The sequence below is a fragment of the Lonchura striata genome, chromosome 5 (genome assembly GCF_046129695.1).
Source record: "Lonchura striata isolate bLonStr1 chromosome 5, bLonStr1.mat, whole genome shotgun sequence".
In the NCBI taxonomy this organism is placed as follows: domain Eukaryota; kingdom Metazoa; phylum Chordata; class Aves; order Passeriformes; family Estrildidae; genus Lonchura; species Lonchura striata.
The window spans coordinates 3874407-3894074 of record NC_134607.1 but is presented as its reverse complement, the minus strand read 5'-3'; the positions used below and the strand labels follow the sequence as shown (position 1 = coordinate 3894074).

The 19668-nt window shown below is 39.2% G+C and overlaps 1 protein-coding gene across 1 annotated transcript in view; it reads right to left on the bottom strand.

Moving 5' to 3' along the window:
• The window catches only part of ANO2 (anoctamin 2), a 131377-nt gene that overhangs the window by 72320 nt on the left and 39389 nt on the right, over positions 1–19668 (bottom strand). The window contains exons 10-12 of the mRNA XM_031503685.2: positions 19286–19350; positions 4611–4745; positions 1637–1797 (exon numbers count right to left, since the gene is read on the bottom strand). Of these exons, the coding sequence (XP_031359545.2) occupies positions 1637–1797; positions 4611–4745; positions 19286–19350 (361 nt within the window). The remainder of the gene's footprint in view (positions 1–1636; positions 1798–4610; positions 4746–19285; positions 19351–19668) is intronic.

Sequence of the window (19668 nt, the reverse complement as noted above, 5' to 3'; positions counted from 1 at the left end):
GGCTACAGCTGTGAAAGAATTTTGTTATTCTTAAATGCATTTTTTTTAAAGCAGTGCATATGGAACTTTTTGTCCTGTTCTGTTCCATAACAGATTCTACTAATTTTTCTTAGTCCAAGGATATATCAACATTTTCTTTTGCACTTGCATTGCTGATACTACAATACAATTGTTCTGGATGAGGTTCAGTGGCAATTGTCATTTGCATAGATGCCAGTTTACAGTAGAGTTTCTTTGTCAGGAAAATAGTATTTTATTTATCTTAAGCTTCACAGCAGCAGGTGACACTTAATCTGCCAGTCTACCCTGTAATCTGAAGTGGTAAAATGAATTATTCTCAGAGTCTATAAATTCATCCTCTTTTTTTTCTATTTCTCAGTCATAATTCTCTCTAAGTTTGCTCTAGGGCTTCCAGGAACTGGTAAATAAATATTTCTTGCTTCCATGATCTGTTCTGTCTGCAAGTTCCTTAAAAACCTTCTGTTGTCCTCACCCAATGCCAAGCTACCAATCAGTCCCTTCTAAAACAAGCTGTAAAATCTTAATAGGCTTGCAAAGAATAACACACTCCTTGCTGAGGCATGGCTATAATGGAATAACATATTTGCTCAGTTTCATACTAAGAATGATAATTTCATTTTGGGACCAATGAATAGGGAAACAAAAAAATCATTTTACAGTAGCAATAACACATTTAACATTCACAATAAACAAGCTCTAGAGTAAAGGAGATCATAATACCAGCAATAATTAATGCAGGCACAATACAAATGCTTTTCAGAGCAGAGGTGAGGCCAGAAACAACAAGACTATTACTGCAATGCATTCATTTATTTGGGATATTTGCCATTAAAGAAAAGAAAGCTTGTTTAAATTGGATATTCTAAAATACATTATAATTAAAATTAAAATAGCCCCATTGCTATTGGAATCCCATAAAGTTTTGATAAAATTATGTGACTGAATTGTTCCACAAGGTAGTGAGACTATGCTTAAATTAGACCCTTTCAGTTGTCTGCTCATACCAATCCTCAAATACATTCTGGCTCCAAATGCAGAAGGTGTTAAAAGGGTGTGACATGTTGATGGAAAATAAAGAAGAATTAGCAAAAACATGGCAAAGTTTAGAAGTGCCATTAATGGCACCCTTTCCTCTGTGGAGAAAATGGCCTCAAGATGTGCCAGGGAAGGTTCAGGTTGGACATCAGGAATGATTTCTTCCCATTGGCATTGGAAGGGGCTGCCCAGGAAGGTGGTGGAGTCACCATCATTGGAGATGTTTAATGAACTGAACATGGCACTCAGTGCTCTGGTTTAATTGACAAGTGGAGATCAACCAAAGGCTGGACTTGATGATCTTGTAGATCTTTTCCAGACTTGACAACTCTGATTCTAGACATGGCAGAAGAGGAAGAAAGAATATTTTTTTCTTCCCTGAACTACACAACTCCATTTATTCCAGAGCTTGCTGTTGACAGTGATATTGCTTTCCCCAGCCTCAACACAGACAGTTCTCCCTGGCCTTCTGAGGATTGCCAGCTTCCAAAAGCCATAGGGATCAATCAAACAGCACTTTGCTATGCTGTAAAGAGCCCAAACATCAAAGGGCACTGTTAGCTTGCAAAGCCATACTCACCCCAGAGAGCCATAAAGATGGAGAAGAAAACCGTGGCAGGGTTGTCAAACAAGTGACTCGCTCGAGCGGTGGCACAGGCAGAGCTGAGGTTCCAGTAATCACAGAACTTGTCACACAGGGGGCACATGGTGAAGGCATTGCGCTGGTCACACATCTCTTTGCTGTGACAGACAAGGCACAGGGTGATCTGAGTGTCCCAGCTCACCAACTGTGGATGTGCAGTGCTGATATCCAGCAGCACATCACAGCTATTACAGGCTGTCTGCAATATCTGTTGGCTGTTCTTGCAGAGAGCAGGAGCTGTGTGTTTCCTCATGTCCCAGATTGAAAGGAGAGATACATTCCATTATCATCTCTATGGTAGTTGTATTAAGTGGGCAGTTTTCCTTATCTCTTTCATAACCAATTCTCCCTCAGGGGAGCTATCTGCTGATAATGGAACATTGAATGTCTCTTCATGACTGATAAGAACTATAACATCCCACTGGGAGATGCTCTGCCCAGAAGGAGGTGCCAAGCATTCCTACCTGCATAAAATCTGGGTTTTTGGGACACCAGACTCAGGCTTTTCTGGATTTCCAGGAGGACTGTAGCCATTCCAATTTGGATGCCTACCAACACCCTGACCAGAAAGGGTGTCAGGTTGTATTCTGACTCTGTCAGTGGTTTTTCTTTTGTATTATGGCATGTATTGTGTTTTCTTTTTCACTTTTCCTAATCATTTGTATTTCTGACTTCGAGTTCTCAAACCACAACACCTCAAGGTTCATTGCCATGGATAGTAATTTTTTAAACCCTTATAGGCACCTTACCAACAGGAAAATGATGCAACACTCAACCAGATTGATCACTGCATTGTATTAGTGAGTTAAGGAACACAATATCACTGAAGATTGAGGCTAACCACACTAAAAAACCAAAATTCAAACACAGAAGTGGGGTTTGCATCTCTGCAGTCAGTTATGTGATTTGATACAAATTAGACTTAAACCACTGAAAAGAAAGATCGAAGTGGTCTCAAAGAAAATTCAGTGCTGTCATCAAAATGCACATTTTTTTATGTGGCAGCACAAAAATATAAGAAAAAAGATATTTTACAGATTCTAAATCTTTACCGTAAGGTTGTTATTTTGATTCTCAGTCTTATTTGCTATGTATGTATTTGGATTCTAAATATCTTTGAAAAAAACATTATTAGTATCACTTTAACAGGCCAAACACTTGTTGTCAGGGCTGAGAACGCTTTCAGTGTTTTCCATGAGGTTTGGATGTGAAAGCCTTTTGTACCTGCACAGTCTTACTTAGGAACTGAGTAGTGCAAAGCTCAAATGTCCTTGCCAGGATCATGAGCTGAGTTGCCACATTATTTCAATGACAGCTGGCATATGGTGATTATGATTGTTCCTATGGACCATCCTGAAAAACATTGTTTTTCCCTACAACTTCAAATGGAAAAAAAAAAAAAAAAAAGGACAAATCAAGCTGTATTATGAATATGTTTACATTATATGGTTTGAAAAGCATGCAGCTGTTTCCAGCTTTCACGTTGTTACAGTAATTTTCTATTTCAAAAGGCAGCAGAGGGTGCTGCAGATACATCTCATCCATAAATCTCACTGGAGTTTAAATGTTAGCACAAGCTTTCACCCCGACAAGCACCAAGATTTATTCAGATCAAGCTAAGAAAACAGACCCTGCCTCAGATGTGGTGTTGTTCATCATTTACTTATCAGTAATCTTGTCCTACTGCAGTAGATTTTAAAACCTGTCAGTTCAGGGACTGGCATGAGTGTGATCAGCATACAAGTACTGCAGTATCCTGTCTCCAGCAGAAGTCAGACACAGACAACAAACAGGAATGATTTTTTTTGGGAAGTAGACATTAACATCACAGTGTCACTTTGGCAGTTTTTGTGTGGCATATTCCCGTCAGGATACACAAAACTCATCATTATTTTGTGTCTAGAAGGGGAACACTGTGAAGACTAAATACAGAATCATAGAATGGGTTGAGTTGGAAGGAACCCTAAAGCCCATCCAGTTCCAACCCCCTGCCATGGCCATGGACACCTTCCCCTATCCCAGGTTGCTCAGAGCCCCATCCAACCTGGCCTTGGACACTGCCAGGGATGGGGCAGCCACAGCTGCTCTGGGCACCCTGTGCCAGGGCCTCAGCACCCTCACAGGAACAATTTCTTCCCAATATCCAATCTAACCCTGCTCTCTGTCAGTGTGAAACCATTACCCCTTGTCCTGTCACTCCAGGCCCTTGTCAAGAGTCTCTCTCCATCTTCCCTGTGGGCTCCCTTCAGGCACTGCAAGGCCACAGTGAGGTCACCCCAAAGCCTTCTCCTCTCCAGGCTGAACCATCCCAGTTCCCTCAGCCTTTCCTCCCAGCAGAGCTGCTCCATCCCTCTGCTCCCCTTGGTGTCCCTGCTCTGGCCTGGCTCCAGCAGCTCCCTGTCCTTGCTGTGCTGGGATCCCAGCCCTGCAGGGGAGTCTCAGAGGGTCAAAATCACATCCCTTGATCTGCTGACATTTGCTAAGTCTTGTAATTATTGTTCATCTTACTTATACAAATGGTCTGATTTTAATGGGAATCAAGTGTTCCAAGAGTCGTGGACAGCGTTTGCATTAATTTCAGTGAGTTTTACACAATGACTGATTGAGCAGTGAGCGATGTGCACTCATAAAAAGCAAATTAATATCTTAGAAAACTAATTTAATACACTGGATTCACTTCACATTTCTGTTTCAGGAAGTGAGACAGTGACCAGTCAAATAAATGTGTACCCTTCAAATACCTCTTCAATGTCTCTGTGTTTGTAATGCTCACAAGGCTGGTAATTATACATCACTGCTCTTCAGACATGCTAAACCCAGTTATTCTCACTATAAATTACTACAGATTAATAAGAAAAAGCACAGTCTTATAATTTAAAAACAACAAATCATGGATCACAGATAAGCTTACCTAGGAATGTCACTTTCAATGGTTACACATCCATATAGAAATACAATAATCCCAACTACTGAAGATGGAATGAGGAATTCTGTGTATAAACCCAGCCATGCAAAATAAAGTCCTATCTTTTCTCCAAAATACTTCCTGAAAAAGAGGAAAAAAAAAAAAAAAAAAAAGAAGAAGAAAAAGCACACGTCAAGGATATAATTTTAAAATGTGTTTTACAGCTACTAAACAGTCCAGGGAAGTTAAAATACAAATTGTGAAAGACATGAATGAAAACCTTGAGGATCTTGAAGACAATAGGAACAAATGAAGGGGATGATTTAGGCATTTGGCAGTTTGGGCTTCTTTGTTCTGAGAAGTTAAAGACAGTCCTGGATCATTCTCCTGAGCTGAAATTAAGCAGGTATCATTGCAATACATAATTTCTTTTCAAAGAAACCTGTGATCTTTGCATCTCTTAAAAGAAGTCAGTGACATAGGAGGAAACATTGGAAAATACTTGGCACCTCAGAGGAGCACATTAATTTTTGCCTCTGCAGTACTCCTGGATTCAGTTAGTGAGAGTCATAGAAACAACATCTATGGGACCATACTGACAACATCCTCTAATATCTTAAAAGATGACTAATCTGGAACTGCTGCTAAAGGAGGAAAGTTTACTTGCACACTTAGCACTGGCTTTTCAGAAATAATAATTTTGTCAGGTTAACAGCCCTTGGACAGCTGGTTAGAAAAAACAGTGTCTGCTCTGAGGAACAGCCCACTGCAGATGTTGATAAATAAGTGGTAGAACTCAGCCCAGCATCTGCATGAATCACACTGCAAGAAGTAAACTAAGCATGGATGACTCCCACTGATCATTCCAAAGTACAGGTAGGAGTGATTACAAATATTGCAAAAGTCAAAGAGCTTCATAGAACTCAGGAATTCACCAAAATTTAGATAAAAAACAACAAGGTTAAAAACATTTCACAAGCCAAAGATGATGGAGCAGTGTTGGACAGAAAGTAGCTACAAAGAGAACACTCAGGGCATGACATGGAGTATGAGTCAGTGAGACATTTACACTTTGATAGCAGCAAAAATTAAAATAAATTCATGATGTCATGTCTAATAAAAGAAAGACAACCTCCTCATAAAGGTTGAGCACAATTCCAGTTTGAGATTTATTCTGACCTCATCTACCTTAAGAAAGTTTTATGCAAGTTCAGCCCCCCAGATTTACATCATTCCTACTGAAAAAGCTTAAACGAGATGTTTGGAGGCCCAAACTGAAATTTTCTACTCCAGAAGTTGGGACTAAGGGCCAGACATACCACAGGAGAGATAGGGCAGGAGTGCAACCATGGCAGAGAACCACGGGACAGCAGGACAAGCCTCCACAGTCACTTCCAGCTCAGATGAAGCGGATAAGGGAAACAACAGTGAGGGATTTTTATTACCACAGATCCTGCTGTTGTTCTCACACCATCACAGCTGCAACTAACTCTGCACTTCCAGGCTCTTCTATGGAAAACTGGCAGTGCAATCCTGCCTATTTCAGTTTTGCCTTCCATGAATGCTTCTATTTTCTCATGTCTAACCAAACTTGCTTATGCTTTAGAAAGGATGCATGCAATCTTAAAGGGGAAAGCAAAACAAAAGCATTTTGAGGAGATACACAGACAATATTATCTTCAGTATGAGGGGATGCCACCCAGAAGCTGGGAAATTTCAGGAATCTTCAAGGAAAAGAGTACAGCCCCTACACCTGAGGCTGCAAGGTACCCTAAGCCACAAACTGTAGGAATTATCAAACAGCACAAGTGAAATCACCACAGTGTGGCTTGAATGTCAATAAGTTAAGATCTGAAGCACCTTGGGACAATGGATTTGCAGAGAACACAAGGAAATATGGTGTATTTTATGAAATGATAAATATATTTGTGTTGTAAATACACATGTACTGTGGGACTGCCCTCTGATCTGGCACATGCCAGGTAATTTTGGTGGTAATTATAAGAAGCAGCTTTCCTTTATTTTGACATTTGAAAATAAATATATATTTAACATATATTATATGTTAATATACTATGTTGTTAGTATAGTTTGTTTAACACACATACTTAAATATGAAGTGAAAGAAGGCATATGTGACTGAAATATAGAACTAACCAGAAGGTTAGTTCTATATTTCAATTTTTTTTCTTCAAGCCTCCTGTGTAAGTCAACAAACAGCAGCAATGATGTTGGAACAGTACAGAATAGAGGAAAAATCCATTTGCCCTCAAGTTTCTTTCTGACTGGGGAGTGGCAACCTTAAATTTGACATTAAAGCAGGAAATGCGAGACCAGAGGGAGATAATCCTGATTATATCTTCATACTGCTTCCTTGTTTGTAGAGGTGGGCAATGGGTACAGTTAGTAATGTGTTTCAAATAGGTCAGAGCAGGCACCAAAAAAACTGTCCACAATCTAAGCTGTTCAAAACTCTCTGTTCTTTTGACAAAGGGCCACAAATTAGCACAGAAAGAGTTCAAATGCCAGCAGCACTAAAGAGTAACTGATCAGGGCCAGGGAAGTTTATGGCTCAAGAAGCTTGCCCTCAAATTTTTAAGCCTTCCAGTGATAAATGTGACCTATAGCCTATAAAGTGAAGGGTTGCTATTTGTATCCATGCCAAAAGAAAGTGAGAAGAGCTCAACAGTGTCCTGGCAGTATGGAAAAATGCAGTTGTCAAAAAGAAAACTGCACTGTATTTTGTGACTTAACTGTTTTGAAAAACAAAAATAATTAAGATGCTGTGCCCAAGCTCAGTCCACCAATGAGCCAGAAAGTTAAATAATCTAAGGAGAAGCAATGACAGAGCTTGGAAACATAATCAACAATTTCAAAATGAGTTAATCAAGTCAGAAGAACGCAGGACATAGACATGTCCTTTCTTTGACACACCCCAAGAATTCTTCTCTGGTTCCTCTGAATAGCAGTCAAGGCTCTGCAAACACCTGTGACCCCCTGTACCAACATCTACTGCAGCTGCTGCTGGATTCAGTAATAAATTAACAGAGGAGGGAAAATGTATGCTTCAAGGGTAGAGGAAGATGCAAGTCAAGAAAAAGTATTTTTACAAGTTTTTATATATTTACACCAAGAACTTGGCATGTTCTCTCATTTACATTGGGATAAAACCAGTCTGATTTTATTATCCTATAGGAATTATCTATGATTTATGCTGGAATGGCAGAAGAGGAGAATTGAGACCAGAGTCTTGCCCTGCCTCAGTAGCTAATTCACATCTGCCTCACATATATCCAGGCAAAGTCAAGGACTAATCCTGTCCAAAGTGTGCTCATGGATACTGCAGAATGTCACCAAAAAAGTGTGTCCCTGCCATTGTGTGAACTTTATTTCTGCATTAGGGAAATGCCCCTTTATATGCACATACTCCATGGAGGCAGGGGCTATTTCCAAACTAAAGGGCAAAATGGCTTTGATAAAGAATGTGTACTGCTCCTGTCAGGAGCAGCACCCAAGGGTTTTGTTCTGTGTGTTCATCCATTATAAAGTGAAATTTTGTGCCTTTCATTTTAAAGGACTTTATAAAGGCTGGTTAAACGGCCACCTACCAAGTATTGAGTTCTCATGAACAAGAATCATGTCTTTAAGGAAAGATTTGATCAAATTACCTGTAACTCTTGAACAAGCTGAGCAAGTGCTGCTCTTCCAGCAGATTATTAGAAACAGCATTTAAGAACTCCCAATAGCAGCAGCAACAACAACCACCTATAGAAAGTGTATTCCCTCCCAGAATTAGAAGTGTTGAGAAGGCCACAGAAGAAATGTGGGCTCAGTTCCCTCTGCTTCGCCCATATAACACTTGAACCAGACATCTGCAATGCACTTTGGTCTGTCTGGTTGCAAAACCAACATCAAACAGAATAACTGATTATTAAACCCTCTGCTCGCACGTTGGTCACAGTGCTGCCGTGCCAAGTTGTGCAATTTATAAATAGACGAAGGTTTGGGGAAGGGGGGAGAAAAAGAGAAGGGAAAAAAAACCCTTCAGTTTTGACTCTGTGAAAACAAGTGTGGGTACCTGGAATGTGAATAAAGCATGTGGTGCGTGACACACGCTGGAAAGAACTCTGGAGACGTTCAGGAACAAAGCTTAAAAAGTGAGAAAAAGGCGCTGTGGACACTGAGTCACCTAACTGGGAAATGTGTGCAGAATCCTTCAGTTTTTAAATTTCCATAGCCCACTCTATTCCAGCTGTCACTTCATGTCTCCATTTCATTCCACCATCCCTTTGGTGGAGGAGTCGTTCAGATGCAATAGCTTTTATGCAAAACAAAACTGACCTACAGCTGCCTCTAGGGGAGGTTTCCCCCATGCAAATGGTCAACCAAGTCACACATATTACCGATGCCTTCAAAATAAACTTATTTGCACAGTTTGGGGGTGAAATTCTGGTGTTTCTGCTGTTGGGGAGAAGGACGAGCAGTTTAGTTTCATGTCAGAGCATCTTTACTAGTTTGAAAATTTCTTTCCCTGTTCATTCCCTCTCTGGCCCACGGCAACAGCCCCCAGAACACAATTTATTCTTTCAGGGCTTCTACAACCAGAAGAAAATCTACCATTATGCTGCAGGTAGAACTGTGACTACCCTTAGAAAGTGAGAAGCAATTTCCAGCACATGGTAAATTCAGAACACAGGTATTTCCTTTGATTCTGAGATAATAGTTCCCACCATAGAAATTTTCCATCTCAAAACTTCAGACTTCTTTCAGAGACTGCTGGACTACAGAGAAAGCCCCAGTCACTACGAGACAATCAGGAACATTGCTGAGCACCCCAAGATTTCACTCCAAGTCGAGCTGTCTATGTCCAAACTTTTCTGGATTTGCCATTCTTTCTTTGCTTGAAAATTTTCTCAGGGCAAGATTCAAGCATTTATTACAACCATCTGGGACACCTGGGTGGAATTATCACTCAGCAGCAGCATTGGGGCTGCTGTGCATCCAGAGATCTTGGAGATTTCCACCAGGGTTGTGCCTGACAGCACATATTCCATCCAGGCAGTCTCAAGAAGGAACATATCAGTGCTAAATCCAGATACATGGAGAGTGCACCAAATGGAGCAACATGGAAGCCAAGAAAAGATCCTGGCAGAAGACAATGACCCTTGGAACAATGTGCCAAGGGACTGAAAAACTTTTTTAATTAAAATTTTAAGAGGGGAAAAAAATAACAACTACAGAAGCTCAGATAAATTCAATGCATCTGAGTTTGAGGTAGGAAAGGAAATGTCCTTTAGAAAGGCCAGCTGATTCTCCATACAGAAAACAAAGAAAGGAGACTTTGTTCAAGGTGAAAGCATTTTCTTTCTCCCCAATACTCAGCGTAAAAATCAAGAATGTCCAGTAGAGAGTAATTAAAAGTGTGTTTTTGAATGGAGTTTAGAACCTGACCCTTTTCCCCTGAAAACAGAATGAAGAAATGTGCCACCACAGCCATTTAATCAAGCCTTTGTTATTAAAGTTCTTGTTTGAAAACATTACCTAACATATTTGCTGTGTCCCCCAGTGGTATAAAAGTTTGAAGTCAAACTTACCTAAATTAGAGATATATTTATCTTTCAAGGCACTGTGAAATTTTAATTGTGATTCCTTATAGGAGAAAAAAAAAATCCACTATAAAAATATTGCAACTCCATGAAGAACAGATGGAGAACAAAAATTGCAAATTTTACTTAGAGATAAAACTATGTTTTTCCCTAGCTTTTTTGGCTCTTAAGAAAAATTACTCTTCAGCAGAGTAACAGGGAGAAGCTGATGTTGTGGAAGGGGATATTCAAATTCTCAAATTCTAGTGTATTCAACAACCTAGGAAAATATTATTATTAATAATAATATTAATAACTGTCAATAATAATTAATAATAAGTCAGGATTTGTGTACTAAATGCAATCTAAAATGGCAAAAGGCCAAACTTTATCTTGAAAAGAAATAAAAATAGGACAAACCACTCCCTAAGCCTTACAGATTCATGAACCCTAGGCTTCCATTCCAAGAAATTGTCAGAATACAGCTGAAAGTGCATAGCTTGTGGTGATGGATTATAAAGTGAAAAAAAGCCTTTGTTTACTGACTGTGGGAGAAAGAACAATAGAGGCATAATAAGTAGACATGTAATGTGACTGAGACAGAAATTAAGGCTGACAACTGCCAAATGGATAAGCAAACTACACGATGCTGGGTAGTGAGAGGCACTGTAATTGCATTCTCCTGTGTTCCGGGACAATACAAAACTTCAGAACAGCTTTGAAAGGATTAAGTGGCTGATTATATTATTCTGTTGATGTTTCCTGTCATGAGCTTAGTGTAAAAAAGTTCTAAATGTCCCTGAGCCTGCAGAAGCTACAGCACACCTTGCTCAGGTAAGGCATTTTCAACAGGACAAATGCAGTGCTTTGTCTGTCACATCCAAAAATTCATGCATAAGACAACCCATGGACACTCTGCCTCTCCTCACCTTTCTTCAATTAATTCTCTTTATTTAGCATTTTTTAAAAAGTCAACAACCTTCCCAACCTGGAAAATTAAAAATCCATGGCTACCTGAGGCTAATTCAAAGCTAATGAAAATTGATCAGAGCTTACCTGTGAGGAAGGAAGTTTCATTCTATAAACAACTCAGGGCATCAAGTGACACTCTATATAAGAAGCAATTCATTCAGTTATACAGATAATATTTTCTCTATAAGAAACAAATACAAATATGGAGAAACCTATATCATATGAATCAGCCTTTCTTTTGGACTTCCTTTTAGGAAAGGAGGTTACTTAGTCTTTTACTTCCTATTTTTTTGTACCTATTACAACTTGCTTTTCTGCCTTTTTGTGCTTGAACAAAAGTGAGGTCATTGCATCTCATCACTTCCCTAATCTCCAGTTTCCACAAGATAATTTGCATGATTTTATTCATCTTATTTAACAAGAGTTTGAACCTCAAATACTGGCATCTTTTCCTAAATATCTTTCATTTATAATAACTAATATTTCATGAGAGTTTTCTTGTTTTCAAGTTAATATAGCTTACCCTTACTGCAGCCTAAATTCATTTCATGTTTTTATTTTAATAAGTAGGTCCTTGTTAGTGCTTGCAGAGTGCTACTGCTGTCAGATAGACACCATCTGGTGGCTAATAAACAGATGTATCATTTCCAATTAAAAACAAGTATAAAAAATTATCTTTCAGTCACCTTGGTGGAAGGGGATTGGGTCAGAGAATACTGCAGCAAACTGGATGTTGATATGTCCACAGGTGCTGATGGGATGCACCCATGGGGGCTGAGGGAGCTGGCAGATGTCATTGCAAGGCAGCTCTTGGTAATCTTTGATTGATGATGGCAACTGGGAGAAGTGCCCAAAAGCTGGAGGAAAACAGATGTGACCTCCATTTTCAGGAAGGGCAAGAAGAATGATTTAGGGACTACAGGCTAATCTACCTTACTCTCATTTGTGCCCATCACCTCTTGCCACAGCACACAGCTCAGAAGAGCCTGGTTCTGTCCTTTTCTTACTCCCTGTTCAATATGGCATAAAAATCTTAAATTTCCTGCTCTCTGTACTGACTGTGGAAGTTCACAGATTTCCCATATTGAAAGCTTTTCTTAAGCTTGTGTTTCTGGGCATAATTTTTATGTGGTGCCCAGTTCTTGATCTCTTCCCTTGTAGAGACAAGTTACTGGATCAGACAAAGCCATGGTCTGTCCTAATATAATTTATGGACAGAGAGGATCCTCATACAGAAGATCTTAGCATGGGGGAATACCCTTAAACCAGAAATGGGTTGGTCCTGACCCCTGGTCAGCATTCAGGAGCCAGAAAAGACCTTTCTCTCAGCCCACTAAGCCACAGCCAGAACCTTCTACAGAGATTAAGACATTAAGAACATCTCTACAGGAAAGATAAGTAGACCTGTAGCCACACAAATACAACAGCTGTTTTCTACTCCCTGCAGTTCCCAGCCACACACCTCTCTAGATTCCTACAAATCTTCACATGCAGGTAAATAGTTAAATGTGCACAACTTCTGTTTCCAAATGTGGCCACACGCCTCTGTCTTTTTTTTTTCCTCCAGTTTGAAAGAACAAATTTCCATTTCCTATCAAAACACGCTGATGTCACCTCCAACAACATCACCTTTTTTGGGTGGGACCTGTCAGTCATGCCCATTCAAAAGTGTAAGTTTTTGGCTGTGAAATTTAGGTATCATTCAGGCACTATTGAACTTAGCTTAAGACAGCTCTTAACACAAAGAAAACTGAATTCTAGTTGCCTGAAAAACTCCACAGTCAAAGTGGGACACCCTAGGAAGTTTTGCAGCACCCTCAGTCATCAGAGACTTGACTTTGCTGTCCTTATGCAGGTATACACATCTTCTGCTGGATCTAGCTTTTGAAAATCCCACTGCAGCAGGAATCTGGGTGGTAATGAGGATCCTAGTGCTTGGACAGTTGTCTGAAGCCTGGGAATTATGTTTATCAGAAAGCAGGGATCTGTTTTTCCTCACCACTACAATCCAAGCCTACTGGTTTAAAATTCCATCTCTCATACAAGCAACAATAAATAAGCCCAAGGGCTTGCCAAAAGAGACAGAAAGAAGCACTTCCTACAGGACTGGCAAAGTCTGTGAAATGCAGAGCTGTAAGTAAATCATCTCACTCCAGTCACAGGCCTGCATCCAGCAGAATAATTCAACACAAATTCCCTGGTGATTTATGCACCATGAGCAAAACCCCTGTGCTTTGCAATAAACAATGGCTGGAGCACTTGGGCAGGGCCTGTGATGAGAAGTTCCAGTGAGGGGAGGGAAAACCCCATACAACTCAGCTAAAAATGCAGCCCTAGCATCAAACTCCCAAAATGCAACCATTTTTATGCATGTATGGCATGATAATAAAGGCCATTCATAAATAAACTGGGGTTGTGGGCTGTAATGGGGTCGTGGAAAGGGAAAGAGATATAATTATGGGGAATATGTTGATTTTTCATCAGCTCAGACTCTGCTCCAGAGTCCCACATATTTCTGGTCCCCTCCAGGAAGCTCAGTGCTTCTGGCAGGAGGGACATCAAGGATGAGTGGATGCTGGCACAGCATTTCCCCCTGCACCTAGAACTTTAATGAACTGCAAGCTGAACCGATCTCACGTCGGGAAGGGAATCTTCACTGTAGAGATTCTTGGAACTATAAAAAGATGTTGGCCTCAAAGTGCAGTAGGGTTACAGCAGAAGATATGCTCAGATTGTTGCCTCAGGCCTGAGCTTGGCAGAGTTTTGGAAAGGAGCTGGATGGACAAGTGCCAAAGATACTGGCAGATCTCATGGGCATTTTCCTACTTAATGCTGTGTTTGCTCGATTTCTGCACTTTCCCAGGCTTAAAGCTGTTATCTCTTTTTCCTAACACAGAATTCCTTGCAGGCAGCCTCAGCATCTCTGTGAACATTGAATATTTGCCTGCTAAAGACAGTCAGGGAAGAGTTGCAGGCACACAGTGCATCAGAGAGAGTTTTTCAGTCCCTGTGAGATAACCAGATGCTACAGAGGTGTTTCTGCCAAAGTGGCTCCATTCCACAAAAAAAAAAAAAAGACAAAAAGGAATATTTGGTGAGATTAATTCACAATAATAACGGAGGACGGACAGAGAAGCTGAGGAATTAAAGCATACAAAAGAATCACTACTTTGAGGATCAATAACCCCAGAGTTATAATAAGTTATAATAAGCATCGACTGAATAACATTTCCTCTGTGACTGGGCATCACAGACTTTACTTTCAAGTCCTGAGAATTCGGAGCAAAAAAGACTTGAAGATGTGCCTGCAAATCATGGTGGTGAACAAAGAAGTCACTTGTTCAGTATTGGACAGGATAGAAGGGCTCAGCTGGGGCAAGATGTACAACAAATTGATCTTAACCACATTTTTGCAAAGGAAGAAACACCTATCTTTAAAGACAATAAAAACAACCTTTTAGCAGAACTCCCCTATTCTTATTTTCTCTCTCTTTTAAAACTACCCTAAGTAGGGTAAGCAGATACTTCCAGGTTTCGGGTTGTTTTGGTTTTTGTTTGGTTTTTTTTTGGTGAAGATTAATGAAAGAAGCAAAAGGTCAGAAGGCAAACCAGTACTGACAATTTGGGTACCTGATTGCTTACATTGAGTGCTGTCCTATGCAGGCCCCAAGGCACTCAAAGAGAAGGCAACAGCTTCCAGAGCTGAGATGGTCAAACTTTGGATCACAGGTCTGTCACAGCTTTACAAACTGCCAGGAGAAGCAAGCTCCAGGCTTTAGAAACACAGCATTCATGGCAGGAACAGGGGGGGACTGGTGATGCTCAGTCAAGTTCAGGTTCAACATGGGTACACCACAATGAAAGGCCAGAATTCATTACACACCGAGGTGAAACAATTTTCCATACCAAAGGAAAACAGAGTTAAAGATAGGAAGGAGGGAATATATTAGCTAGACAGTTTGACTAACAGAAACTCCAGAGTTTTGATTTATGTGCTATACACTATAAATAATATTTTAGTTCACACGCTTTCCTACCTGCTCCTGCAAAAAGAGTTCTTGTATACATAGTCTCAATTTTACATGTCTTCCCACTCTCAGGCTTTACAGCAAGAGGCATTTGGAGCTTTGAAAGTAATCTAGCTATAGATAATGCAGCTGGTTAGCTACTAAGAAATTTGGTGAAGTTCTAGAAATGGAAAATAGAAATTAACATATGAAAAACCTTTAGAAAATTATTTGGGGCCTGTAGAAGCAGTGATATTAAAATAAGCTCCAACTCAATTAGAAATGAGCCAACTCTGCTTCATTTTCCTGGGGTAAGGTAATCTTATATTAATAGATCAAGAGATTAAAAGGTGACATCCTCTCTAAAAGGATGGTCTACTCCTGGAATTTCAGTTCCTACCTGGCCTTCCAGCTGTAGGTGCTTCAAGATGCCCATTAAGAGGAAAATGTGCCAGTTTTCCATGCATTAAGGTTTTGTCTTAGAAGGGAGACCACATCTTTTTGACATCATAACCTTAGATTACTCCCTTCATCTGTCATTTAGAACTCCAAAGTGATAAATGTTGCATTACAAGAAGAAATAAAATGTATCATAAATTTCTACTGCACTTCTTGCACTTCCTGTGTATTTTCTTGACTTGATAAAAGTCTCAGAGGTGCACTGCTAAAAGACAAAAGCGATGACTGTAAATAAGATCAAGGAATACTTGGTCCAAAGAGGGGGAAAATATTCCTGAAAGTGGTGCAGTATTGGAAGAGGTGGAGCTGTGTGATCTCCATCCCAGATTTCAAAATGCATGAGCAATTTGACCTGGCTTTCAAGCCAGCTCTGCTTTCTACAGAGAGGAGGTCTAAGGACAACCTATTAATTCTAAAATCATGTTGTTAAAACTTTGATTAATATTCAATAGCATGTAAAAATATGAAACCTGCTTTCTTTATGCAAAGTCATAGAACTCTTAGGGAGGAGCATCTTCCCTGTCTCTGGATCAACAGTAGCATCACTTCAGAACTTGCTAAAAACTGAGTTTGAACTCAGATTCATCTGAGAAAAGAAAATCATCAAAAATAGAAGAAAATCACTAAGATACAGATGTTTTTATAGCAATTTTTTTATATTACAGTGCAAGGATTGAGAGGAATTACTGTCACACAAGAGAAACTCTTCTCTAGTGAAAATCAACACTTAAATTAGGATGTCAGAAAAGGTGTGTTACAGCAGACAGACCTCCAGAGCTCTGAAAATTCTAAAACTGCAGTTTTCATTTTCTACTTTTTAATATATCCCTCAGGCCTTCCTGAGATGACTAAGGTACAGGGCTTTTCATTCTTCATTTTCAGTACTTGTAGCCTAAGATATCTGCTAGCAAATAATTCATTATTTCTTTCTCAAATAACTGTTTATAATCTTCTTCATGTGAGTACAAAAGAAACAAACAAAAAAAAATTGAAATTAATTCTTGGACATTCATACACTTTTGAAAATAAAGCACTGCATTAGGCAGACTGTGTTTCAAACAATGCGTTTTTATAACTGGATGCACACTGAGAGATGAGGTGTTGTAACATCTTACAAATCAAACTTCAATTCACACTGTATTACTTGCACAATCTGCACTATATATTTCCTTAAAGTCTTTAACTGAAATTGTTCTGCTGTAGAACAGAAATATGTAACACACGCTGTGTTCTTATTTGGTGAAGCTTCCCTTACTCACAGCTGCATTTCCTTGACAAAAAAAATTTGCTCTTTCTTATAGCCCAAAACAGCCCACAAAGCCAGAGAAGGATATTTTTACAGATTAAGAGACAGGAGTGAATGGAATTGATGGTGAATATTATAATGGTCCTTCATTTCCTTTTGTTATTAAGAACTTTAAAATATTCCAAGACTGACTGAGAAGTTAAATTCCCTGAGGCTTAGAGATGTTAGAAGAGAATCCCCAGGCTGTACCAAGAGTGAGCATAATAAATACATGGTTCCTGTCTTTGGTGTACAATCAGCTGGGAACTGGCACAACTGTGTGGTCAGAAGGAAGGTCCCAAAGCACCAGGAATAACCTATAATAATTCTACAGTGCCACATCTCATCTTCCAGCATAGACACTTGAGTTAAAGAATGGCTTTAAGCTTGCAGTCCTACTGAATAAGAGTGAAACAGTAATAGTTAAATATATGTTGCAAGCTGGATTTGAAAATTAGCAGCACACTTCAACAGAGTTAATGCATTTGAAAACAGCAGGCAGGAAAGGCTTTGAGTAAAAAGGAAGATAAATGCTGCTTCAGCTGTCCATCAAAGCCTGAATTTAAACTTAAATTACACCAGGAAAAAAAAAAAAACAGAAAAAAAAAAAAAAAGTGGAGTATAATCTAAGCAGTCTAAGAAAGGAGGGTCACAGTAAATTACCAAAAAGCACAAAGTGTGACTGATGTCTGCCAAGGGAATAAGTATCCACATCAAGGCTGAGCTCAGATACCCCCATGGCACAAAAGTGAAATCCACTTCACCAGCAGGAAGAGAGGGGTGGCCATTCTCCAGGTACATCTACACTAAAGCTCTAACATTACCCAGGAAATAAAAACCACATTTACTTTAGTGGTAACAGTCAAACTTGCAGTCAAGCAAAATATGGAAGATAAAAGCAAGAAAAGTCATCTCTGAGAACAGACAATCAATTGCACATGTCTGCTCTCCTTTTTGTTTCTCACAGAAGTTTAAACCACAGGATTTCTATGAAATCATATCAGCACAGTGAAACATTATAATGGAGACAGCAAAATACAAATGAAGATGGAGTGCAAGCATATGTACCTCTATTTTTAACTCAGCTGAGCTGTCAGGTCTGCTAGAACTTGAGAATTCCTCTAGCCAGTCACAGTTTCATTTAACACTGGTAATATTTACTAACACAGCAGGTGCTGTAATCTCATTCTGAGCTTACCTGTTCCATACAGGAGCTTGTCCCACAGTAACTGCCATACAAAAGCTACATAAATTTTGCACAAAACCTTTGAAACCAAAAAAAAAATGGAAATTTCAAAGCCTTGCAGAACCTTAGTAAGGTTTGATGGTCTCACTTCCACTTGCCAGTTTGTAACATCTTGCTCCCAATAAGGAGCAATTCCTTTCACATTAAAAGTTAGTGCTTTACTCTTTGAGAAATTACATGCAGTACTTCAGCTTTAGCTCAAAATATAACAAAATATTTTACAAAGCTTATTGGTTATCCATATTACCAACAGCAGCTTTTGCAGGAAATTACATAGGGGTAGATCATATAATAAAAAATGGTTGGGGTTTGGTTATTCAAGACAAATGGTAACAGTTGTCATCTTTCTTGTACATACAGATGATTTTAAAATGGATATTTGTTGATTTTTTTTTTCTATTTCTTAATATCTTAGTTCATTTCTTCTGAGGTAGACATCTTGTAAAAGAATATTTCTAGTCAGCTGTTTACTCAATTTTTTTTTTGTTTACTGGGTACTTATAGTAGAAACAAAATACGATACAACAAAAATTGTTTTGTTTTGGCTTTCTTTTAGTTATTGTAGGAAATCCTAAAAAATTATGACTGCTTTGTTTTGTCTTATTTTAAAGCCAACTTCTTCCATGTTTGTAAAGAAAAAATTTATAAATATACAAAAAAAAAACCCTACTGGGAACACATATGGATGTGTTCAGATGAATAAAACTTGTAAAACCAGGAGTAAAAAACTCACATCCATCTCAAAACTGTCAAATACTTTCACACTGATTCATGATGTGAACACCAGCTTCTGATTATTCACCAGATTTTGTGAACCATACCCTCCAATAAAGATTCACCTATGTAAATGGGAATTCCTCTCCTTTGAACAAATCAATACCTAAAAGGCCCCAAAAACAAGTATGACATTCTTCCAGGAATAAGCACTATCCAAAAGCATAGGTAACAATGGTTGAATGGATTTTTGTTATAGTAAATTATTATCAGAGCCACAAAAAAAGCAGTGAGGACATTATTTTCAATGTTCTGATCAATCCAAGATTTCATTTGCTGAAGTAAGTGGAAATGAAATAATCTGTATCACCTCAGAGAAAGGCCCCTTGGTGTTTTATACAAGTCCACATTACCTTATGAGATCAATAGGCTGAAACTTGTAAAATGCTCCATATCTTGCCCATTCTTCATACAGCAACTAAAGAATGAAAAAAAAAACAATAAAAGCAAAAAAAACCCTGAAAATTAACTTGAAACAAGTTATCCCCTTCTCTTTTCACAAACATCTAAGAGTTAAAAATATTTGCTGCACTCCTGGGGCTGCTAAACCCACCAGTGCCCATGGAAAAGCAGATTCCCCCACAGCTTACAGAGAGCTCAAAGGAAGGACCAGCTTCTACAGAAAATTCTTGCAGCTGGAACAGGAGCAGGGATAAAAGAAAACCTTGCAGGACCTGGGGTAGGTTGACCATGACACGCTCAACTACAAGAGGCAAAGAATTTGGGATGGTCTTGT